Source organism: Hirundo rustica, chromosome 9 (assembly GCF_015227805.2).
Source record: "Hirundo rustica isolate bHirRus1 chromosome 9, bHirRus1.pri.v3, whole genome shotgun sequence".
NCBI classification, from domain to species: domain Eukaryota; kingdom Metazoa; phylum Chordata; class Aves; order Passeriformes; family Hirundinidae; genus Hirundo; species Hirundo rustica.
Genome location: NC_053458.1, coordinates 2575183 through 2599820, shown reverse-complemented (window position 1 = coordinate 2599820; position 24638 = coordinate 2575183). Strand labels below are relative to the sequence as shown.

Below are 24638 nucleotides of genomic sequence, written 5' to 3'. Positions count from 1 at the left end.
ACATGGGTGGGGGCGAGTGCTGGGTTTGTTTTGTTCATTTTTTTATCAATACAGCTAAGCCAGCAAAAGTCATATTATAAAAGCTGTTGTGTCAGCAAAGGTGTCGTTTTGCTGAGAGAGCATTCACCCATTCAGGGAGCCAGCACAAACCCCCCTGGCCACAGCAAGATGAGCCCACGATAGGAGAACTTGCTGGTTTAGTTCTCCTGCAAAGCCTCCCTAGTGTGAACAGCGCCTTGCTTGCTGGGAAGGGGCTGTCCGGGCTGGATCCTGGGTCTGCAGAGATGTCCAGAAGGTTATTTTTAATTTGCAGTGGAGCAACCCCCCAGATTAAAACCAGTTTAGAAGTCCGCGTTGGCGCCGGGGTCGTTGGGCCGGTTGGGGTTTGCTGGCAAGAACAAAGGGCAGCAGTAACTTCAATTTTCTACGTTCAGCACTTAAAGCAAAGCTCTTTTTGGCGTCCCTTTGGATTCCTCTTCTGAACTTTGGTTCCTTCCTGAGGATCTCCTGAGGGGGATGCTGTTGGAAGCCCAGGGAATCCTCCCTCAGCACCAGGTGCAGCAGGTTTGGGCGCGGGCACTCGGGCAGCGCCAGCGCCTTGGCACAGGAGGCGAACACAGGGAGCCTGCTGGGCTTGGCTGCCGAGACCTGACACTCAGGAGGAAGCATCTCGTGTGCACTGCGGATAAATTGCAAAATGATGGAATTGTAAAAGAGCAGGATGGAGCAGCAGAGCGGGAGAGAATTGCTGCTAATCTTTATTTACTTGAGTCCAGCTCCGGCGTGGCTCTTCCTGCTGAACTCTTAATTTCGCTTCTCTAATTTCAGCCTTTTACAGATATTAACAGGCATTGCCTCATATGTTTGCACATACCTTAAAAAAAAAAAAAAAAAAAAAAAAAAGTGCCCTTGGAAAGCAGTGTACAGTCATATAAAAATAAAGAGCTTAAAAAGCATTCCTGTTTTCAAATTAACACTGAGGTGCTGAATTCATGGTGGTCTTTGTGATTTGAATTTTGCCTTTTTTTTTTTTTTTTTTTTTTTTTTATTCCTCCCATGCCCTGAATAAGATGCAAGTCCTGAGGGAAAAATAGTCCATGATTGTGCATTTGGAGACCCAGTGCATGAAGGGAGCATTTCTGAACTTTATGAGCCCTCAGCAAGGGGGAGAAAGGCTAATTGCAATCTCTAAAAAAAAAAAGCAAATGAGGAAACAAAAATTTAAAAAAAAAAAAAAAAAAACCACCACAAAAAACCCCGTACATTTGTTTTCTAAATCTTTCTGCCAGTATATAATAATTTATAATTGGATGGAGAATAATTTTTTAAATGAGCAAAGTCTTGATAGAAAAGGTACAGGACACAAAGCAAAGGCTAATACTGGATAAAACATCAAGTGAAGTGGATATCTTTGCATCAGTTTACCTTTTGTATAATATTTTGTGCTTGACACTCTCTGTATCCACCACTACAGTGTTCCTTGCCATCAGTAATAACCTGAGTTACTCTTCTGTCTCCTGTTCCCCGCTAAGGTGGAGAAAATGTCTCTTCTAAGTTGTCACGTGGAGTTGACGAGGCAGAAACGCTGCAGCAGCGCAGCGCACATAAAACCTTCAATATCCCTTCGGTACTTGGGGGTTTCATTCGAACCCGGCATTTTGAATTGGATTTCTGACGTTGCAGCGATTTCTTTTTCATTTCTGCCACTCTGCAGCCGCGGGGTGAGGTGCAGAGGGGTTATTTTCTGTGACATTAGCACGTCCCGGGCTGGATGGAGGCTGGTGGAAAGCTGCCAGTGTTGTTATTTTGGTGGCCTGGCTGTGTCTGTGTGTGTGTGTGTGTGTGTAAGGAGAGGGCAGGCAGGGTATCGGTCACCTTTCAGATCTTAACATTTCTTAATGGATTAGGCTAGTGGTGGAATATCCTCCTTCTTGCACGCTTGGCAGTGGTAGCAGACAAGAGTTTCCTGAATGTCTCAGCAGGCTTCAGTCCCACAGCATAGAGGATGAGCGAGCTCGAGTGCTCTTTACACCCTCCAACCTCCACCCTCCAACCCTCAAAGCCTTCACTTAGGGGTGTTTTTTTTTTATTATTTCTCCCCCCCAGGATCCCCTGGATCCGGCAGGAACAGCCATTGTGATCAGCTCCCTGGTGGCAGGTGGGGTGGCCGAGCGCGGGGGACAGATTCTGCCGGGCGACCGCTTGGTGTTCGTCAACGAGAAGCGCCTGGACGGTGCCACCTTGGCAGAGGCAGTGGAAGTGCTGACATCTGTGCCCCCAGGCACGGTTTCCCTTGGAATCTGCAAGCCTTTGGTGGTAAGAACTGATTTTAACTTTTTTTTTTTTTTTTCCCCCCTCTTATTTCGTCCCGTGGTTGTTGTGTTTTGTGGGTACGTGTGCGTTTGGGAAACAACTGAGCTGCCGTGCCTTGAGAGGGCCAAAAGTTCTGGCAGATGGGCAGCTCAGTGTCCAAAAGGTGTGCCTGGAAAACCAGCACCCTCGAGTTCCTCCTTCAGGAACATCCACATGGAAGTGGGAGATGTGGCTGGGCAGACCCACGTGCACTGTGCATAACGTGGTTCCAGCTCTTCAGCAACCCAGTTAAACCTGTGCTGGAGCCCATTTCTCTCTGAGACTCTGCTGAGAGCTTGCTTGAGCTCCACTGACATCAAAGAAACCCACTCTTGTTTGAAGTCAAGACTGTAAATTCAAGCAGAATTTCCCTTTTCTGGAATCAGGGCTTTGGAACAGTAGTTTACTGGGGAATGCTGCAATATTGTTCATCAAGGGCACCCAGGCAAAATTTTAATTAAAGCCCCAGTTAATAGAAAGGGCTTGTAATTCAAAGCGGTAGAGGAGTTGTGAAATAGGAGTGTAGGAAAGCTGCTAAATATATTTCTTCCTTTTCTGAAAATTGGTATTTCATTGTTCATAGCCTTGTGTTTGTCTTTCCTTCCTACACATCTCTTTAGGTTTTAGTGCATCTGAGCCAGTCTCTTCAAAGAATAAAAGCTGCTGACTTCATCTTCTCTATTTTTGACTCTGCTTTTTTATAATTCTTTTGCAATGGCTGATTCTCCTTCTCCCTTTTAATTTATTGAAAGATGTGGGAATTTTTTGTTGTTGTTGTCATTTTCCTGACTCATCATTTGGATTACCTTTTTAGGGAGAAAGCAGAGAGGAGGAGAACGTGCACAGTGTGGAGACCAGCAGCATCAAAAGCAGCCCTGGGTCTCCAGAACCAATAGATAACACAAATTTCTCAGTAATACTTGAAGCACCGCAGGTATTTGGTTACTTTTTTGGTTCAACTCCAGTTTATACAGACAGGAAATGATGTTTTAAAGTAAAAAAATACAGTATGTTTCTCAGATAAGACAGAAAGTATTGGATTCCCTCTGAAAAAGCCTCTAACAGCAGCCTGTGCCAAGTGCATTGGGAGCACTTACCAATGCAGCTCCCAGACTGCCTTATCAAATTTATTATGTCATTAAAATACCTTGGGTTACCTTGGATATGAAGTAGGAATGCTGTGTTGTTATTACAGTCAGAAGTGGTGGGCTCAGCTTTGCACAGAAAGTAAAGTAAGGAGGCAGAATGCTTTTAATTACCATGAAGCAAACGAAAAAAAAAAGTAGTTTAGAGTATAAGGCAGTCTTGAAATACTTTCTTCTTCATAGCTTTCTAATGTTCTCTGGAGTGATTTCTTTACTCCTGCCTCAACTCTCCTCTCTCTTGCTGTCTGAGAAATAATTCTGTTTATTGTGGGAGGATGTGGCATTAAAGATAGAGAGAATCTCAGATACCAGGGTAATAGGCAATAATATTGCAGCTCTCACCAGTGCAGAGCTAGAGAGATGTGGATATCTTTTAACTTTCATCTGTTCTCAAGCGCTTTGCAAAAATCATGCTGGCAAATGGTTTTTTTTTTTTTTTTTTTTAATGCCAGAAAATACAACACATAAAGGATCATTCAGAACTGCAACAGGAAAAAAAAAAATCCAGATTTTCGTGTAGCTGTACATGTGTAGCTGTCTCTGGATGCAAACCTATTTTTAATGCTGAAATGGTAGATTAGAAGCACCAAGTGGAGAAGCATTATAGGGTAGATGTGGGTATACTGTGAAGAAATTAGCCTGGATGATGATAAATGATATTTACTGATTTCCACAATGTAAACTGGCATTTGTTGTTTTCTGGGGACACGGGAAGGGTTGCAGAGAATTTGTCCCCTGCCAGCTCAGATTGGTTTTCTACCTCCTGAATAAAACCAATGTCATTAAGTATTTTTAAAGCAAATCTCTTATCTTAAAGTCCTGAAACTGGAACGATCAATTTGGACAAAACACCCGCAGAGGAATTTACTGGCATTTTCTTTTACCTCAAGTGCGACAGCTTTGGTAACAGCCACAATTCCCATCCAGTTATTACCTCACCTGCTCACACAGGTAGCCGGGAGTGGGGTGTTCTGCTGGCTCCCACTCTGAGGCACTGGCGGCCAGAATTTCAACCCCAAAACGATGGAATTGGAGGATTTTGTTTGCTGCTGCCGGAGTGGACTTGGGTGTTTGCAGCATCCCCTGTGCTTTTGGTGGCGTCTGGTGCTGCAGTGCAGCAGTCAGGGAGGATCCAGAGCAATCTGCTGGGTCAGGGACACAAACCCTGCGTGGTTCTGAGCAGAGACAGCTGATTTATGTGCCCTGGACTTGGGGAAGCGCTGGGAGAGCGACGCCGCAGGAGCGAAGGGGAGTGGAGTGAAAATGGAGAGAATTAGGATCTCTTCAGACTGGGTGTTTTATGAGATCGAGGTACACAGATCGATTGGATTAAAGGGGCATTTAATGCTAGTGAAATTAATAAAGTGGGCTGGTTTCTGGGTTGCTGGTGTTCTGCTCTCGTGCCAGCTATTGGCTGCATTGTTTCCTTACGCTCCTGCCTCTCTCTTGTTTTCTCTGCTGCCTCTCGCTTGAATTATCCCAACATCTCGGCAGCGTCTGGGGGCTTTCCTCCTCTATTTGTACAAATGTAGCAAAACAGGATCCTGACACCGAAGGTCAGAAACGGAGCAGTGCCGTGGGGACTCTGGGAAGGGGCAGGAAGCAGAAACAAAAACATTTGGAGGAAGGAGCCCTGAATCTGTCCATCGCTTTCGGAGTCTGGGGGGCTCGGGGTGTTGAGTTGGGTTTGGGGGTTCTTCGGGCCGCAGAGATTTGGTGGCCTGAAGAGAAGAGGGGGAAAGCTCTCAGTGTGTGGCGAAACCCTGGGATAAGTGCAGGGCATAAAATCCCAGCTGCCTGTGCAGACTCGCTGGGAGCCAGTGAATAGCTCCCCGTTCCGTCTGGGAGAGGCAGGAGTTGCTGGAAGTCGGGGAAGCACGTGACAAATGCCAGAAAAGGAACTGTTGAGTGAGATCTTTCAGAGTGGGTTTTAATGCCTTTTCCCTGGGTTTTGTTGTTTGTTTTTTTTTGGTTCGTTGCTCTGAGTTCGGTAGAAAGGTGAGTGCTGTTCTCCTTAAAAGAGGAAGGTGATGAACAGTCATTTATTTATATACATTTTTATTTTTTGGGGGGGGGAGGCATGTGGGTCATCCATTTCCCCTCTGCCTCAGGTTAAAAGCTGGATGGAATATCCAAATTAGGGACAAGCAAGTATAGCTTTTATTTGAGGGTTTTTTGGGGCTTTTTCAGTTGCTGACACTGTTGCATAAGCAAACTCTTAGGCTGTTTATTTAGCTGATAGCATTTTAAGAAGTATTCATGCATTCCTAAAGCAACAGCAGACGTGTCTGAAGCACGGGGATACTTTAACTAGATTTATATGTACATTTTCCTGTGGTTGTTTTAGTGTTAATTAATAATTTCATTCCCTAACTTCAGTCCAGATTGGTTTTTCCAAATGGCTGCAGCGGTGTCTAAGCTACGCGACTTAAATTTCTTGATACTGAAAAAAAAAAAATAATTGCACTGTCCACTTTTGGCATTAAGATCATAAGTCAGAGAGTCCATTTGCTTTTAGAAAACGCAAAAGGTAGAAGGTTTGCACTTCAAAAATAAGGATGCACTTTTAACGTGGGCAAAAAAATAAGGCATAGCTTTAAAAGAGCGGGGAGGAAGCACGGTGTAAAAATCTCTGTTCCTTTGGCGATCTTTGCAGGGTTTCAGAGATGAGGTGCCTTTCAAAGAGGAACTCGTTGATGAGCCCCATTTGGGCTTGGGAAGGTCATTCCAGCTTTCTCAGCAGGATGATGAGTATGGGAAGGAGTCCTGGGAGATGTGTGAATTTCTGAAGCCCGGAGCAGAGGACATGGAGGAGGAACGGGAAATGTTGGTGGATGAGGAGTATGAAGAGGATTCAGAGTTCCTGAAGTGTGATGATGCATCAGGTGGAGAGGAGGCAACTTCAGACAGGAGCCTGGATACAGAACGATGGGCAGAGCGACTGGAGACTGCTGAAATACAAGATTTAAGGTCCAGTGTTAGCCTAAGTCCCAGAGAGTCCCTGGAGTATCCATTCAGTGAAGATCAAATGGTAAGGAATGCTGTGCTGCTCTCCCTCAGGGCAGACTCCAAAACTAAACCCTCAGGACTCTCCCATGTCTTTTAATTATTAGAATTTACCTCATTTATTTACTTGTGTACCTCTAGCAGAGGCCAGCCTATCCTTTTGTACATTATGGAAGGTTTTTTAGGTAACTTATTGTCTGTACATTTACCTGCTGGAGTGAAACACGCGGTTAGTGTGTTTACAGGCATCCTGAATTTGTCTTTTTGCCCAAAAACTTGTGGGTTTGGTTTTTATTTTTTTTTGGAAGCTGTGCTGATAATGGGGCATATCAGTAACAGCAGAGTGTCACTTCATGGGTTTAATAGTCCAGGGAAAGAAAGTTTCAGTGAAAGAAACTCCTTTCTTTTCCTCATTTCTTTTAAACCCAGATCAGTTCCTTCAGCCAGATTGTGTAGCTGAGTGAAAAATGAAATGGTGGAAGGAATTGTGGCAAGGATAGTGGTGGATAAAGGAGTAGGAGGGGACAGGTTCAGGTAAATTGCAAAACTCATTATTTATGCATCCTTCTCAAGTACTGAGAATTATTTTTTCCTTCTGATTCTTTGTTCATCCCCTTACCAAACAAAAAGTGTGATATTATCAGCCTCCCATGCACCAGCTTCTGAGATGTGGGTGCTTTTATATGAAAAAAAATGGAGTGGAAATGGATTTGACATCACAGCCACAGAGAATTTCAGGATTTGTTTGGCTTGTCCCCTTAAGCAGTGTGTGTATAAACAGATAAAACAAAGTTTCTGCTGACAGTTTTGTACCAGAGTGCACAATATTAAATTTATGTGTTTGTTACTCGTAAAAAACAAATGAGCAAGAGTAAAGAAATTTTTGTCTGAATTAGAGGTGAGGAGAAAGATACAGTTGCTTTATATTTCAATTGCATATAACATTTCTCATGCCTCTTCTTAATGCAGTGCATAAATGAGCAGTTAGTATTTAAATGAGCGGTTAGTATTTCATAGTTACCTGAATAAATATGACTGTAGCTGAGAAAATGTGTGTGTTTGCTGGAAAAATTAATGTTCCTGTCAAATACCCCTGTGTAAGTTAATACCATTGCTTTCTAACTTTAATTACTTCTTTTCTCCTCTGTAAAGAGTGAAGAGAATGCTGCTATAAGGTCACACTTTTCTGGAGCCACAGCACACAGCAGCTACCAAAAAGACATATTTGATACCGAAACTACCCAGTCAGGAGTGAAAACTGAGATGGATTTAGGTTTGTAAGGAGGTTTCTCTTTATCTCGTCATTTCGTATTTACAAATCTAATATTTTTTTTTTTTTTTTTTACCAAAACACGAATAGTTTCAAATGAGAAAATATTCAAATCAAGAGTTCTGCAGGCTCAGGACAGCCTGGCATTAAATGGGTTTCAGCTTTATCATCTTGCTTTCCCCTCCAGATATGGCCAGTGATAAATAAATACCGAAATAAAGTGACAGGCTCTGGCGGCGACTTCAGCACAAGCAGAAATCTGCAGGTGCTCTCTGTGGTAGATAATTGCCCCATGTCTTGGGTTTGTGGTCTGTGCTCAGGAGCAGAGTTTCTCCTTGTCAGGAGGGCACAGAGGGATGGTCAGGATTTGGGTAGATTCGTCAGGGAAATGAGTTTATCCACCTGCCTGGGAGGAAGGAGCTCCAAGCCCTGTCCACCCTGGCCTCGAGCACGTTTGGAGCCTGGTGGGATAAAGGGTTTCATTCCAAGGGTGGGATAACTGGTGGGTGCCTGGACAGAGGAAGCAAAATTCACATCTTCCCCCTTTTTTTTTCTTCAGGGACAAAGCTTCAGAGTGACTCCAAAGGAGCTGAGCTTGCTGCTGATTCAGAAGCAGTCGGAAAAGAAGAGGAGAATTATGTTTTTCCCAAGAACCAGGAGTCTGGGAGAGTAACCACCTTAGCTCAGCCTAGAACAGCATCAGGCAGGTATGGAGGAAGATTTCAGGTTTCGAAAGACATTCCTTTAATGATCTTACCCGTCCTCTTGCTTTACTCAGCTGTGTCATGATTAAAGGCTGCGTGGAATGCTCCGATAGGCCTAGAGGGCCGGGCCTGTGGCTTTTACAGGAGATGGAATTTGCCTCAACACCTTAAAACTTCCCGTGTTTCCTGCCCTGAGCGCTGGGACAGAGATGTGCTCGTGGCTCTGCCAGCCCTCCACAGTGAGGGCAGTGTGGATGTGGCCTGGAGGAGAGGGGGATGTGGCTCCTTAAGGAGCTCTCCTCCTGCTTTTCCCTTCCCTCTGTGTTTCCTTTTGGGAAGAGCAGCTCAGCCAGAGCTCCCAGGCCTCTGCAGGAAACTTCAGTGCTGCCAGTGGTGCTGGGAAACCTTGAGCTGGCACGGGCTGTGGATATTTGCCTTGTCTTTGTGCCAGTCTTTCCCCACCAGTTTGGGGTCAGTGGGTAGTGGAGCTTTTGGGCCCTGTTGATTCCAATCCTCAGTACTTCCCTGATTTCCACCCGAAACCTTCTCTCAGAGGGAAAGCAGCTCGACAATGAAGTGAGGGGATTATTCTGTAGGGTTTAACGGAACACACAGGATCTGTTCTCCCACTTGGATCACGATCTGCTTACTGGTTTTGGCATGTTTATATCCCTCTCCAAGCATCACAGCATATTTATCAGAAAGTAAATGTTAATTGCTTAAATAGTCATTTCGAGTGAGTAAATGCAGGGCAGATTTGTGTATCACGGAGCAGCTTATAAATTTGGTCTGCCCATCATGTTTATTTCTGGAGCATTCCTTAAGTACATTTAAACCTAAATACAAAAATTCCTGTCTGGTCTGTTGACTCTGTACATTTGCTTTAAACTGGGCAGTGTGAGAAGGTGTTGCTGTCTCTCTGCCAGATATGAAATATGTGAGGAATTGTGGCCTGGCATGGGTGATGCCTCTTTTATTTTTTAATCCTCCCCTTCCCTTTTGCCCCAAATTAGTGAATTACCTGAGAGAGAAGAAGGAGAAGGAGAAGAAACTCCAAACTTCAGCCACTGGGGACCACCACGGACGTATGTTCATATGATTACATCGTTCCTTCCCATTTACCTTATGTCCTTTTTTTTTTTTCCTGTGAGCCACTTTAGTTCTTGTTTGGTGCTTTTTGTTGTTTTTTTTCCTCTCCTCCTCTGCCAATAACTTTAGGGTACCTGTGTACCTTGGGTTTTCCTGAAGACAGGGAATTTTTAACAGATGTTCAGCAGAATTCTTCCTCCTATTTATACAGCTGACCTGGGGAAGCTTGGCTGGTTTAGGCTGTGGGTGACCTACAAGTTCTTGCTCACTGAATAACTGTGAGGTGTGAACAATGCACACAGTGCTGTGCTGTCTCCTTTTCCACGGGCTCCCTGCTAAACCCCCGTGGCAGGATTCCAGATTGCCAAGCCAACCTTTTAGCCACGCCCTTGTTGTATTGTTAACACCTTCAGGTGAGTTGTTTTTGTGGTCCCGAGTAAAATACGATCAGAAAGTTCCTGCTTGAGCTGATGGACGTGCGCTGAAGTCAGCATTCAGAAAGCTGTATGAAATCCTTCGATATTTGTCCAACGTGCCTCTTGCAGGGCTTCCCATTCCCAGACACTTTGCTCAAGCTGACAGAGGATGAGTGTTCGCCTGAAGATCTGACTTTCTCTGAAATAAAGCCTCTGCCCAGTGGGCAGGGATTGGCAGCAGAGTTTTGCTCTTTTTGTGGGGTGAGATCTCTCAGGGTGAAAACTCAGCTCTGTTGAGAGCTTTCTCAGCCTTCCGAGAACGCTCTCAACAGAGCATTTATCTCTTCACTCTATTAAATCTTCTTGAAAGACCAGGAGCTTACATTTATTTGAGGCTTTGCATTTGCAGTTTAAAATAAAACTGTTTGAAGCTCTTGAAACTACCACTTTTTTTTTTTTTTTTTTTCAGAGTTGAGATCTTCAGAGACCCTCACGTGTCTCTTGGAATCAGCATTGTTGGTGGACAAACTGTCATAAAGCGCCTGAAGAATGGAGAAGAACTTAAAGGGATCTTTATCAAACAAGTTTTGGAAGACAGCCCAGCAGGAAGAACAAGGGCTTTAAAAACTGGAGATAAAATACTTGAGGTAAATGGAGATAAACCTTCCTTTCTAGTCTGAGAAATAAAAATTGACTCCAACAGCTTTGGGTGGAGAGGGGAACAAAATAGTGCCACCACTTCATGAGGTATTGACAACACAGTGTTTTGAAAACCAAAGGAAGCCCCTGGTGGTGTTTCTTTTTTTAAGGTTTGACTGTGGAGCTCTTTTAACATTCTCCTCTGTATTTAAGAAAAGATGTGTGCTGGTGTCTGAAGGGGAGGTGAAAAGGAAAAATGAGGGTGTTTTCCTCCCATACTAATGTGGAATGAGTTATAGCATATCTGTAGGCATAAATTTAATATATACAAGGACACAGACTGCTCATACTGAATTATGGGCTGTTATTTTGTGTGTGTGGATTTAGAGTAGTTAACTGATAACCACTGTTTGGGATAAATCCCTGATTCTGGCAGGTGCTGTGGGGGAAAATGTCATTCCCACCTCTCACCTCTGCTTGATTTTTTTTTTTTAACTCGTTTTCCTCCAAATGAATACCTCAAAATCTGGGGTGCCGAGCTGATGGTGCTGTTCAGGTTTAGTTTGCAAACAGGTAAAACCTGAAAGAGGTAGATCTTACATTATGGAACCCTCTGACAAGCTTATTCCTTGTTTTGTTTTTTTTTATATCTAGAAGAATTGTTTCGGGCAACACATGGCCATCTTTTAGTTATGAATGCCACCTAATACGCTTTTCTTTAAACCATCATGGAAACATACTTTACAAATAATTACTCTTGACTGCTTTTGATGCCTTCCTCAGATACAGTAATCTCCTGCAAGTGTGTGTGATGCCTTGTAATGACTCTGTACCTAATAAAAATAAACACTGTTTGTCAGGTTTCTGGGGTGGACCTGCAGAATGCCACCCACGAGGAAGCAGTAGAAGCCATCAAGAATGCAGGAAATCCTGTGGTGTTCGTAGTCCAGGGCTTGGCTAATGTACCAAAAGTAAGTTTGTTTCTGTTTTTGTTCCGAAACTTAGTAAAAGCATAACGTGCATCTTATTTTAAGCTTGGCTAAATTCCTTTCAGCCAGTTCTGCCAGTTTTTGTGTCCGAGGATGGATCCTTTCAGTCAGTTACCGACCTATTGATTGATCAATTGATCACTTCTCTGGCCTGATTGGAAACCTCATTTGTCTGATTTAGGTGGAGTAGCCGTAAATCTGTTGACTAGGTGTCAATTCAACTCTCCCACCTATGTAGTAAGAGTCTGGCCTTATGCATTTTAATTTGTCCATATTTCATAATCTAGAAATAAAGTCTGTTATCCAGAGGAGCAGAGCTGTAATGAAAATGAGTCAGATTCACACCAGCAGCTCCTTGTGAAATGTGTCACCAGAGGGACCTGAAATAGTTACCTGGGAGCAAGTTAATTTCCAAGAGATTTGAGGCATCTCCTCATCTTTGAGGCCAAGGCTAGAAACTTTTTAAAGCCTTGGTAAGAGCAGGCACACAATTCTACCTGCCTGAAGTACACACAGAAACTCCAGACTTCTGGTGTAAGAATGCAGTTCAGCAAATCCAGTGAAAGAATGCAGTTTACAGGCTGCACTGCAGTGCCCTTCTACGTGGGGCAAAATGCAGAGTGCGCTGGGGAGCTTTGCCCTTGTCAGGAGCTGATTTTGGATGTTTGTTTTGCAGCTGTGATGCTCTGTCTGATGTGGGTAATGTACATTGGTTTTCAGGTGGTTTCTCCTGCCCAGCCTAAGGGAGTCAAAGTCAGCAAGGATCAGGATGCAGACAAAGAAAAGAAGAGTGATAAGGTATTTATTCCATTCAGAGCTGTACCCAGGTTTTACTAAATCAAATGGTACAATAGCATGTGTTCTAACTCCGTGATAAGCTTCCTCCGAGGTCTGAAATTAAATCTGAAGTGTTTTGTTGAAATACCTTTGATTCTGTGACTTCTTTTTGCCAAATTCCTGCCAAACATTCTGACATTTATTCTGTGGCTGTCTGCTGGGTGCTGAAACCCTGTACTTAGCGCAGCTCCTCCCTGTCATCTCTCTGAGGTACCTGGTTCTCTCCGTGGGGAGGAAAATTGATTCCCTTTGTTCAGCAGAAACAGAGAAATGGCAACATGTACACAAATAACATCCTCCGTGTGAAGCTGCCTGAAATTCAGTGAAATCACGTCGTGGGGTGATGAAATCCCCAGATTTCTCCTGCACTTCCCACAGCTGTGTGAAACGGGGAAAGGACCGAGGGATCTGTGGCGGCTCAGCTGATCGTGAGGCAGTTACTGCACACCGGCTTCCAAATAACTTCACAGCAGCTGAAGGAGAGAAAAACCTCTGTTTGGTAGAAAACAGGGAGTTTGTGTTAATAAGGGAATAAGGGAGAAATTCAATTTTTCCTTTTCGGCTGTGTCACTCTCGTGGCCTTGGTGTTTTCCCGTGGGATTTGCCCTGACTGGGGAGTGTAGTTCAGGTACTTTGAGGGTGTGAGAGCAGCAGGAGCAGAGGCAGAATTAATGCAGACAATGTTTTGCCTGGTGCAGTTTAACTACAAATAGGACGAAGCTTCCATTTGATCCTACTCAGCACTCTGGTGTTTGTTGGGTACTTGAGAAGACCCTTTTACCTCCAAAAGTTTTTGTGCGACTCCTTTCAGATCCTGTCGGGGACAGGAGCAGTGAGGCTCAGTTATCAGAAAAGGTGTTGAAGACATGCTTTCATACCAGAGGATAATACTTCCAATGAAGCACTTACAATCCCCCTTTTCTTGTGGTTTTTTTATCTGTATTTCTAATCTCAGAAGCTCTCATCCTCTGGCAACGTGCTGCCTTTAATCTCCAGCACTCCGGTGCGTCGCGTTCTGCGGCGTTCCGAGGTTAAAGAGGGCGCCTCATCTTTTGCAGACCTTTTTCATCTGTTGGAGCTATAAACTGGTGGGTGGAATACAGAAGAGCTTCAGTGCATAAATAGGTAGCTCCTTTTTGGCTTTGAACGTGGGCTCACAAAGCAGTCGTACTGCACTTGTGTGGGTCCGTCTCGGAGTTGGAAAGAGTTGCTATTAGTGGATTATTAGTTCCACATCCCTACGGGGAATCACTGATATTTCTAGTCCAGTCTTCAGAGAGTCACAAAAGAGTTTGGTTTGAAAGCAGCCACATCCAGCTGGAAAATCTCTTGCCTTTTCCTGTGTCTTTTCAAACGCTGAAGGTTTTTCATCTGATTTGTTGGCGTTTGTCCTCCTCTATTGATCCGTTTGTTTCGAAATGAGCGCTTTAATTTCTATAAAACCACTTAACACAGTAGTGGACGAACCAGATGTCGACAGTATTTTGCTGGTTGGCTGTGTGAACTCTGCTTTCGACTGTGTTGATGTAAAAACGTGGTGTAATGGAGTAGCCAGGCACAATTTTCTCATCTGGCTTTTCAGTGGGACGGGAGGGATAGGAGATATTTGTCCCTCTGAGCCATAGAAAACTGCTGGGTAAGCCTGGGTGCCTCGTGTAATTTCACACAGACTTTCTAACAAACGTTTAAGGTCTTAAAAAGCCAAAGGGTCAACATTTAGACTGTAAGTTATTACTAAATTACAGCAGTAATAAAGTGACTCATTTGTCACAGGCAGCTGAGAGCGAGGCTGCGGATTTTCCACCTTTACCTGCTCAGTAAAGTAGAACCCACGCCCTCCCTTGCTTCCTGGATCATGTGGATTTTGCACAGTTCTCTCTGTGCTGGCTTCAGGAAAAAAAGTGGGAGGCACCATTAAGTGTGTGACATCCTTTTGGAAAACAGCTGTTGTGCTTCCAAGGACTGTCGCTACACACTTGTGCTACCGGTGGATTGAATTAATTCCATTTATTATTGTGTTCTGTGTTCGGGGCAGCGCTTTCCTGTTACATTTCTTAGATGAGATGACAGATATCTTCACCTCTCCAAATTCCCCACACATTGCAGCTCTCTGCTCGCACCGTTCTGTACAAATCCGACTTGGGGAGTTGAAAAATCGATACGCGGGTTCAGCTTTCACTGTGCACGGTGAAAAAAAAAGAAAAATAAACAAAAAAAAACCCCCCCACCCCAAACATTATCCTGGGCTTGATGTGTTTGGGTGTTGTGTCATATTTCCCAGGCACTGAGGGAATTAATTACAGGAATTCTGGATGCTCTAATGGCATCTCCTCCCTGGCGTTCCCTCTCTGAAGTGCATCCCGCTATTAGCAGTGGGGATGCAGCTGAGCATCGTTTAGTGGAGCAAACCAAGGCAGGACCCAGTTCCTTGGAGCTGTGAAACCAACTGCTGAGCTGAGCCAGAGCCTCCTCCAGCCTCAGAGCCTGCTCTGTATTCCTGCCATGCGCCGCTATATGCATCATTATAGGAGCTGCCTGTATTTATGTGAGGTAATAGAATTTTATTGGGAGGAATCATTCAAAGTCTTTATTAAATTTGCGCCAGAATACGGACGGACGGTGATGTTTAAATATTCATGTATGGACTAAGAGGATTGAGTTCTTATTTTGTATTTTTTTAAAATATTGATGTTTATCAGCAGCAGACAGTTTTGTTGTGGAGGCTTATACGAAGCACAATGCATTTAGGTTATGATTTATATGTATAATTTAGTGTTTGGATTTAACCCTTGATTAATGTTCACGCTGTGATGTTTATGACAGTACCACGAGTATTTTATCAACAAGTAAACGTGCGTGCACTATTGTGTTTTAGTTCCTTTTTCTTGGTGTTCAGTGTCACTTCTTGCTCTGCTTTCTCACACAAAAAGCCTTTGCTGCAGAGTTTAGCATTGTAATTAAGCGCTGTGCCTGTGCACATTCAGTGCAACAGACAATGGGATTTTCTTTTTCTCTCTTGTGCTCAGAGGTTACAAAACGTGTAACTCTTTGTCTTTGAATCCATCAGAGGAGATATGGGGCTCCACCTCCCATGAAGCTGCCACCTCCTTACAGAGCACTCGAAAGGCATCACGCAGAGGAGGCTGCTGTGGATGAAGAGGAGGATGAGGATGCTTGTGCAGAGGGTGAGTAGTGCTCCAATCATTGCAGCAGATCACGTTTCTGGGACACAATCAGGTGCTGAGAAGCCTTTTATCTCATGTGGGAAATGGTGCTCAGTGTGGCCACAGCATCGATCCTCAGCCTGGTTTGTAACTCAGATGGTTCTTGTCCCCAGCCAGGCTCCCAGAGCTCAGCTCTTCTGAGGAGATTCAGGAAGGGCTGAGTTTATTTTCAGTCCCAGAACATCTCAGCCATGTCTGGAGGAGTTGCTTGGGCAGAGATGTCAGCGCTGACTGGAGATGTTGTGTTTTACTGCTCTAATTTCAGTGGCAGGTTGAGGATCACTGGTGCAAAAAACCAGAAAACCTGGAGTTGATCCCAGGCAATGCTGTTGAAGCAAGGTGGGTTCCTTTAAAAAGGAAAAAAAAATTTGCTGATTAGTAGTTTTGGTGCTCTGCTGAGGAAAGGATCCCCTGGTTTTGTAGCACTCTGCACGGGAAAGGTTCTGCAAAATGGGTGTTGTGTCATGCTTCCCAAATTCTGTCCCATTTTGGGTTTGGCAGTGGTTTGTGGTGATGCTCACTCTGTGGAGGCGCAGGGACTTAAGGAGTAGGAAGCAGTGCAGGTGGAGAGTTCCTGGCAGCATAGTTTAGGTTCCAGCTGCTTTTGAATCACAACTTCGGTTAATTACAACTTTGGTTAAATGGAATATTATTATTCATAGCTTATCTTGCAGTAAAATATTTAGGAATACTGAACTTGCAATTAGGAGTCCTAAACTGCTTTCTAAAATCAGTTAATTTTTTTTTTTTTTTAAATCTTTATGCTCTTTTATACCAAATCAGCATAAGGTAAGGCCTGGACCAAGCTTGTTTAGTGGAAAGTGCCTCTGCCCTTGGCAGGAGGTGGAGTGAGATGATTTTAAATGTCCTGTGCATCTCTTTAACATTCTGTCATTCTGTGTGGGCTCTTGTTGGGGTTTAGTTTGTGGGTTTTGGGGGGTTTTTTGGTTTTTTTTTTTTTTGCTACAGTGATTTTTCTCATCATCTTGAGCTCCCAAACCGACTGGGTAAAGCTCCAATTGTAGCAAACACATTCCAGCTCGTTATTGAAGTCCTAATTCCCAGTTAAAGGATAGGTGTGATAAGTGGGCTGACACCTGAGTTATCTAATTAGGATGTGCCTCAATCCAAGGGCTTGCTGGGCCTGAGTTAATACTTTGCACAGAAGTAATTCCTTATTCATGGGCTTGGTAATTTTTTAGCTCTCCTGCCATCCCTAATGATATTGCTGGCTGAGTCTGGAAGCTGAAAAGGTAAAGCTGCTGCTGATATTAAATTCATCAATCCTACCAGGCTTGGCAGCAGCACACAGATCTGTTCGGGGGAATCTCCTCTCTTTCCTTTTTACTGACTGAAGTTGGATGTTTTGCTGTAGCCATCTTTTCCACGGATCTTGGGAAGCAGAGATGTGTTCTTCCTAACCTCATCCTGTTCCTTTAAAAATAAAGAGCAGGCCAGGGAAGCTTAAACTAAGTTTGTGCCTCAGCCCTTCCAGTAAAAAGCATGTTAGAAATGATCCAAATGTACTTAATGGCATTGAGCATCTTGGCAGCTGTGGAATGGGCTTTTACAGAGTCCCTGCTCTGTGATCACTTGAAAAACAAAGTTTTCTCTGCAAATTCCAGTACAGTGTTGTTCCTGTGAGCTACTTGATGCTCATAACTTCTGTCCTGGTTCTTGGGCACCTTTCCCAGAAATCCCAACCCAGACAAGAACTTGTCTTCCTTGACTGCCCATTTGTATGTTCATGTTGCTCTGTTCCTTACCCACCTATCCAACTAATTCCACTGGATTTGGAACCTCAACTAAAAATATATCAACAGGTGAGCTAGATTTATTTTCTTCCTCATTTAGAAGATAAAGTATCCAAAAGGAAGATGTGCTGTCAGCCCAGGTAAATTCACATCAAAACCTCTCCTTTATTTGCTTCCTGTAGTTCTCAATCTCTGTCATAGCATGGAAAGCCTTAGAGGGCATTTTGAGGTGGGACAGCTGTTAAATCTGTCCTCTTGCTTTGCTCCTGATGGATTTTGCTTTGTTTTTTAGCATTCTTACTAACACAGCTGCAGTGTCAGGAACCTGCTCATCAATTTCGTTCAAACTCCAGAAATACTTTATTTGCTCCGCTTGACATTTTTTGTCCTTGCTTATCACTCCTTTCAGCCCTCCCTCTCATCCTTTGTCTCCACATCCTCCATCATTCCCCAGACTGAAAAAGCAGAGCATTGTTAAGTCTTCCTGCCATATTTCAGGGGTTTTCTTTCCTTTCTCTCCCATCCATATCACCTCAGAGTCTCCATGTTTTGTCTGTTTTCACCTTAAATTGGCTGAATAACCTTTCGGTGTTGATTTTATTTCCCCTAAAATCCAAACCCACTTGCCTTTTGGCAAAGCTCCCTTTTTGTTTCTGCTTTCCCACTGAAATTGTAGCTCTCCTTGCTGACCTGTTGGAACAAACAGTCATTTCTTGTGCACGTTCTCCCTTTTCTTTCCAGGGGTTGGGTTTGATCCAGAGAGGGCAAATCCTTGTTGGGTGTAGAACTGTGAGGTAGATTTTGGTTTAGAGAAGCTCCAGATGTGTCCTTCCATGTTTCTGTGGTTTCAGAAGTTTAAAGTTCCAGGTGTTTTGTCATTTGTTTTTTTGTTGTTATTTTTTTTTTTCCAAATGTGACTCTTGCACCCAAGACCCTTTAGTTTCAGATCTGCTTCTCCTTTCTTTCATACCTCCAGTACTTCCAGCATCATTTCCTAAGTTCTTAGACAGCTTTTCCCAAACTTTGAAGGCAAGTTGAAAGTTGTGTTTCCTCTTGTTTTATTCCTTCTTCTAGTGACACTTCCAAATCCTTATCTGTACCCAGCTCTAACCCTGTGTGTGGGTTTTGTTTCGAGCCTGTTTTGGAGAAACTGGTTGTTTGGGTTGGGGTTTTTTTTTCAGACTTCCCAAATCTGAAAAACACCGGGTTGTAAATGGGATTTTTTTTCTGCCTTTTTTTTTTTTTTTTTTTTTTTTTTTTTTTAATCAAAACAAGTAAAAGGAGGGCAGAGCACACAAAGGAGCTGTTTGTGCTTGTGAGCAGCTGTGCTGCAGGCATTCAGTAGGCACCGGTGTGTTTTCCTGGGGTGGATGGGGATGGCTGGAGGTGTGCTCCAAGAACCTGCTAATGGACTGGTGTGCACCCCGTGGTGGCTTATTGCCATAATGAGGGGTTGGTAGTAAAAAGCAGCAGAGGAAATGGATGGGCAGAGCAGCTTGTAATGGAATGTTTCGTGGGCTTTTCCTTGGGGGAGCTCCTGGCTGTACAATTTGGATTTGCTTTCGTGACCGAGAGTCGCAGCAGACGTAAATTAGGTAGGAGAGAGCTGGAAAACCCTTCTAGAAAAAGTGAAAGGACAGCTGTTGGAAGAACTTGAAATCCCTGACTCCAACTGCTGTTGCGTTTTTAGTGGAATCTTTTGTCAGTTAGTTGACTGAGATCGATCTGGTTGGTTTCGTATAAGTCTAAAATAATAAAAATAGATGGTAATAAAAAAATCCGTGGAGGGTGGCTTGGATAATGGACAAAGCTACTGCTGTGCTCAGACTTCCTGTCTGCAAGGGTATTTAACTGTATCTAATAAGGGGATAATAATGCCCCCTTCCTCTTATTTTGTCTCTAGTTAATGTAGAAATCAATGGAGCTGTAAGAAAGCATAATGATTTATCTTCCTAAGATGCTTTTTTTGAGGAACAGCGGTTTCTCTGCTAAAGCAAGAGATTTTAAAACTTCTCTGGTATTTGGACTTTGCATTCTTGACTCAGAGGGTGGGGAGGCCCTGGCATGGAGAAGTTGTGGATTCCCCATCCCTGGAAGTGTCCAAAGCCAGGTTGGATGAGCTTTAAGGTCCCTTCCAACCCAAACCATTCCGTGGTTCTGTGATTTCCCCGTTGTGATACGAGGGTTGGGTTGGGACTGGGCAGCTCTTAACACGCCTGAGGTTTTTAGCAGCATCCAGTGATGTCTGTGATCGGCGAGAGCAGAGTGGCTTTCATTGAAAATAAAAGATGGGAAAAAAAAGGGAATCCAGTTCAGTTGAGACTTTGAGGAAGGTATGGTCAGGTTCATGGGGTGGGCAGGAGCAGGATCTCTGGGAGTGTCTGTGCCCTCCTGTGGGTGAGGATGGCAAGGTGATGATCAGCATTTTGGGAGAAGGCCAGGATTATTAACAAATGAGTAAATAAAAGCCAACCCACTCATAATTCCCAGGTGTCTCGCTGTTTGGAGCCTGGTTTGTGCAAAGCTGTGCTGAAACCAAGGAAAAGCAATCCTGACTTTCACTTTTTATTTTGGGAGGGGGATCTCCTGAAAGTGTTGATCCTCAGTGGAGGCAGCTCGTGCAGCCAAGCACTGCCTCTCCAATAGATGTCACTGCAATCAACAGCAAACAAGAGATGATGCTCGGAGGGGAAGATGTAGCTTGGAAAAAGGCTTCAAGCTCTATGAAAATAAAATACTGCAGAAGCAGGAAATGCAAGATTTAGTGTCCTCAAACACGGCACCAAGTGTGTTTAGCGCGGTGGATTTCCTTAAATCAGGCGAGAGCCGGGATCAGACAAACAGAGCAGCGACTTTCATTTTCTCATTAATCTCTGTTTAACGTGGCTCTGTGCTGCTAATCTTCTTTTCCCATTCTAGTTCTGACCCACCATTAGCTCAGCTACGTGGGGTTTGTAACCAGCCGCTGCCATCAGGTGCAGAACTCGCTGGGCAGAGCCACGGATCTGCTCTGCCGCGCTGGGATGCGCGAGGGAGGCGCTGGCACTGCCCTTGGAGGCTGTGGGTTCCTTTGGGCTTCGCTCTCTCTGTGAATCACAGTTACCATCCGATGAAGTATTGCGAGAGGAAATTGCATTTTTGATGAAGTAATAGTAAAATTGCAGCTGGGACTTCTTGTGGGGTTTTTTTTTTTTTTTTTTTTTGGTTTTGTTTTGGTTGTTTTTTTTTTACTGTGTGCTTGACATAATGCACTGAACAGATGGCTGCGTGTGTGCTGCGAGACATATTCTAAAGGAAGGACAATGAACTTTAAAAATTAACAAATTAATGATATTAGCGAAATAACTGAGTATTTTGAGTTGTTTTAGATGTAGCTTTTGGAAGAAGGAATTAGTAGGACTTCCCAAAATAACTAAGTACGTTTATAAATTCAGAGAGAGATTTTTATCTTTGCTTTTTTTTTTTAATTGCTAAATGAAGGATTTTGAGTCTTTTCAGTGTTTCAGTTCAGCATTCATTACAGTGAAACTAATATTGCTTGTTTGGGGTTTCAACAGAACACAAGTTACAATGAAGTTTGAGCCTTCTTATGCTTATAGTGACAGATTGGTTTTGTTTTCTGACACTGAAAAAAAACAAACCCCAAAACAAAACAAGCAAAACCCCATGCATCAGTGTTGGGGAAACCGGGAGGTTTGCAGCGTCGGAGGGAAAAAAAAAAAAAAAAACGGATTTTAATGAAGCCGTTTGTGAGAGAGAAATTAATTTTTAACCCCCGTAGCTCGCGGGAAGGAGGATGCTCAGGTAAATAAGATTATTAACTGCTCCTTTGCCGTGCACTGGGTCATTAGGCTGGAGGGTACCTGCAGCTGCCAGCCACACAGACACGCTGGGGGTGCTTGGGGATGGAGATGTCATTCGGATGCTGGCAGAGCACAAACAGCAGCTGGGAGCATCCGTGGGTCAGATGTGGGAATCCAGGGATCTGCTGCTCCCTGCGTGCTTCCATAGGCAGCTCTTCCTCTGCTGGCAGATGTAACTGGGAGCTTGTGGGCAGCACGAAATTAATATAATTGATGGCATCTCGTAGTAGAAACAGACAGACGGTTTGCCCTTAAGGAGAGGGAGGAAAAAAAAAAAAAAAAAAAAAAATCTCAGGAAAATAGGCCCAAGGTCGTCAGAAGAAAGACAAGCCCTGAGCCTGTGTGTGATGAGGATTTGAGCTGCTTACAGCCCTGAATGTTTGTCAGGAATGCAGATTTCCTGAGTGCATGCTGGTACAGCAATGGTACAAGGGGGTTTCCCAGGTAAGGATTCACATCTATCTCTGTGTCGTGTTTGTTTCCAGCAAGTCATTTTTTAAGTATTTTTAGTGATAATTTAGAACTAGAGAAGCGCTGGGGAAAGAAAATAATAGCAGAGATTTTTTTATTTTTTTTTTTTAATTTTTTTTTCCCTTCAGTTTGAAGCATGGACATATAGCATGATTGGAATATCGAATGCATTTAATATCTCTAAAATATTTTCTCTTGTGTTTGCTTATAAATCATTGCTTCTGTGTGTGTGCCAGTGCTCAACATTCTTGTATACAAAACTGACTGGAGCACACAGTGCTTAAAGTATAAGAATTCATAGCATTAAATTTCTTGCTGTATAGAATAATCTACTCTTCCATAACTGTTATTGTAATGCAGAGACAGATGGCTGAATTTTCTTCACTTTGCTTGTTAAGAATGTGTTAGGTAAATGTTTTTAGACTAAAATAAAAAGCTGCTGGGAATCTAAACTGAATATTCAGCATTTTCATGGTAGAAGGAGGCAAAGCAAGAATAAAGCAATGTGATAGTAAACAAATGAGCTATTTGCAGTGAAGGATAATCTAATCTTTAAATATTGCCTGAGATTGCGTTTGTTCTTAGGTAAGATCTTTTCTCCCAAACACCAGCCAGGTACCCAGGGAACAGCACCAAAATGCTGGGCATGAAATAACCCAGATTTGATGTTCCAATGTGATTATTGCATTGTCTGGGGCTTGGTGCAGGTGGCTGATGCCGTGTGGGATCTTTGATCTCGCTCCTCTGCCACAGATAAGTAATTTCAGATAGAAGATAATGTCTGTGGCTTAAATCTGTAAGCACAGGTACAAACTTGCTAAGGGAGGATGATCCAAGTAGGTCTTTATGCATTGCTCTCACCAAAGTGCTCTTAACACCACTGCAGTGGCTTGCAACTAGAAACACGTTAAAAGGATGTAAATATTTAAGTAGATAAATGAAAGGCAGACACCGGCTCATAAAAGGTGGTTGTGTGTTTATATTCTTGACTAATAACCTGATTTTTAGATGGGGAGATATCTTCTTTCATCATTGCCACCGTAAATGATGTTGCTCCAGTGCACAGGGAAAAAAAAAAAAAAAAATTAAAAAGAAAACTCCACAGTGCCTCATGTCTTGCCCAGACTAGCACAGCATTTCTCCTAGTTAGAATACAGAGCAGATTATTTGCATAATAGCTCTGTAACAAAATGCTCTGCTGGGTTTAAGCAGTAGCTGCTCCCAGTACGTAGTGGAAGTAAGGTTCTAACAGAAGGGAAATATAAAAAACGTCAATAATTTTATTCTTCACAGGCATTACCTAGTTTTGCACAGCATTGCAGCAGCTGAGGCAGCTGTCCAGAATCAACTTCTTGAACTGTCAGGGGAAAGTTGAAAATATTTCTTGTTTCTTACTCTGAAGACTTGTTTCTCCCTTACTCCCTGTCGTGGCTTAGGGGCCGCTCATCATTCTGGGCAGGTGTGTAATTGCTCTTTATCAGGGTAGGTGGCATTTAAAGAGCAATCCAGAGCATTTATCTCTAGGTGTGCTGGCTACAGAACACTGTGGCAGACCAGTGAAAATTTGCTTTATGCCTTGTGGTGGCCACGTGTGTATCGAAAACTGATTGCAAGCTAAAGGCATCAGGAAGGAAATCTGTATGCAGATATATTTGTGTGTGTGGCTGCATCAGATGAGCAGCTCTATTTTATCACCAAATTCAGAACCCTTTTGCCACTCTGTCTTTAGAGGAGATGTGGCAGCTGGCTGAAGGGCAGGTGGTTCTTTCTGCTGCCCCAGAAGCAATAATGAGCCTTTTATAATCAGTGTGATGATGTGCGTGTCTGTTTTCTCCATCGCTGCTTGGAGGTCGTGGCTTGTGCTTCTCCCACTCTGCTTCCCCAAGAAGTTGTTAGAGGAATTGTTATGATCTGAGGTTGCCCAGAGAAGCTGTGGCTGTCCCTGGATCCCTGGAAGTGTCCAAGGCCAGGTTGGACATTGGGGCTTGGAGCAGCCTGGGGTAGGGGAAGGTGTCCCTGCCCATGGCAGGAGTGAGAGGAGCTTTAAGGTCCCTTCCAACCCAAACCAATCCATGATTCTCTCATCAAGGAAACAGCAAATTTGGGCTGCTGTGGCTGGGAAGGGATGTGGCTCTGCTCCCCACAGGCACCTCCCTGGAGACACCCCTGAATCCAGGCCACCTGGGGAGTGGGGAGGGATTCCCAGCGTCTGGAAGGCACAATCAGGTACCACTGGTGAGGGGCTGTGAGCTGCCAGCCCTGGCCCTGCCCTGCACCTGCTGCCAGGATCCACAGCTGGCACTTGGGATCCAAGGGCAGAGCTGATGTCCCATCAGGTGCTGGGGGTGTTCTGGGAATGCAGAGGAGAGAGTGGAGCAGTGGGGTTTGTGAGGCGGGAGGGCACGAGAGGGGCACAGCACAGGTGAGGGGACAGGAGCCAGCTGAGCTGGAGACCTCCTGCTCAGGTGATGAGTGTTCCACTGCCAGGGGACAGAGCTGCAGGTGAGTTCCAAACCTGTTCTGAAGCTGGGAGTGGTGAACCTTGGCTTTGCCAGGCCGTCTGTGATTGTTTTAGGGGCACTGAGTGCTCTGAGTAGTGGGGTTTTTGGTTTTGTTTCGATGCATTGGGTAGCTTCAGAGGGGTTTTGTGTCCCTTAAGCTGAAAAACAAGCACGGTGCTCATCACAGATTTATGAATTCTGCTGGGTTTTTTCTGCAGTTTCAGAGTGGTAAGCCTAAGTAGATTTTTTCAACCTACAAATGTTATGCTTGTGTAGTATCCTGAACTCTGTATTTCTAGAAAAGTACAGACTTCCCGCTCCTTAGGGTGAGGTGGGAAATCATCGTTTCCACGGTGTGGTGGTCCTGGGAATATTACA

At 44.0% G+C, this 24638-nt stretch overlaps 1 protein-coding gene across 2 annotated transcripts in view; it reads left to right on the top strand.

The window, feature by feature from the left end:
- Positions 1–24638, top strand: part of PATJ (PATJ crumbs cell polarity complex component) — a 141320-nt gene that overhangs the window by 46812 nt on the left and 69870 nt on the right. For both annotated transcript variants that reach the window (XM_040072877.1, XM_040072880.2), the window contains 10 exons: positions 2107–2316; positions 3167–3286; positions 6154–6528; positions 7656–7776; positions 8333–8480; positions 9491–9562; positions 10452–10629; positions 11482–11592; positions 12331–12408; positions 15515–15632. In XM_040072877.1, coding sequence (XP_039928811.1) covers positions 2107–2316; positions 3167–3286; positions 6154–6528; positions 7656–7776; positions 8333–8480; positions 9491–9562; positions 10452–10629; positions 11482–11592; positions 12331–12408; positions 15515–15632 — 1531 coding nt within the window. The remainder of the gene's footprint in view (positions 1–2106; positions 2317–3166; positions 3287–6153; positions 6529–7655; positions 7777–8332; positions 8481–9490; positions 9563–10451; positions 10630–11481; positions 11593–12330; positions 12409–15514; positions 15633–24638) is intronic.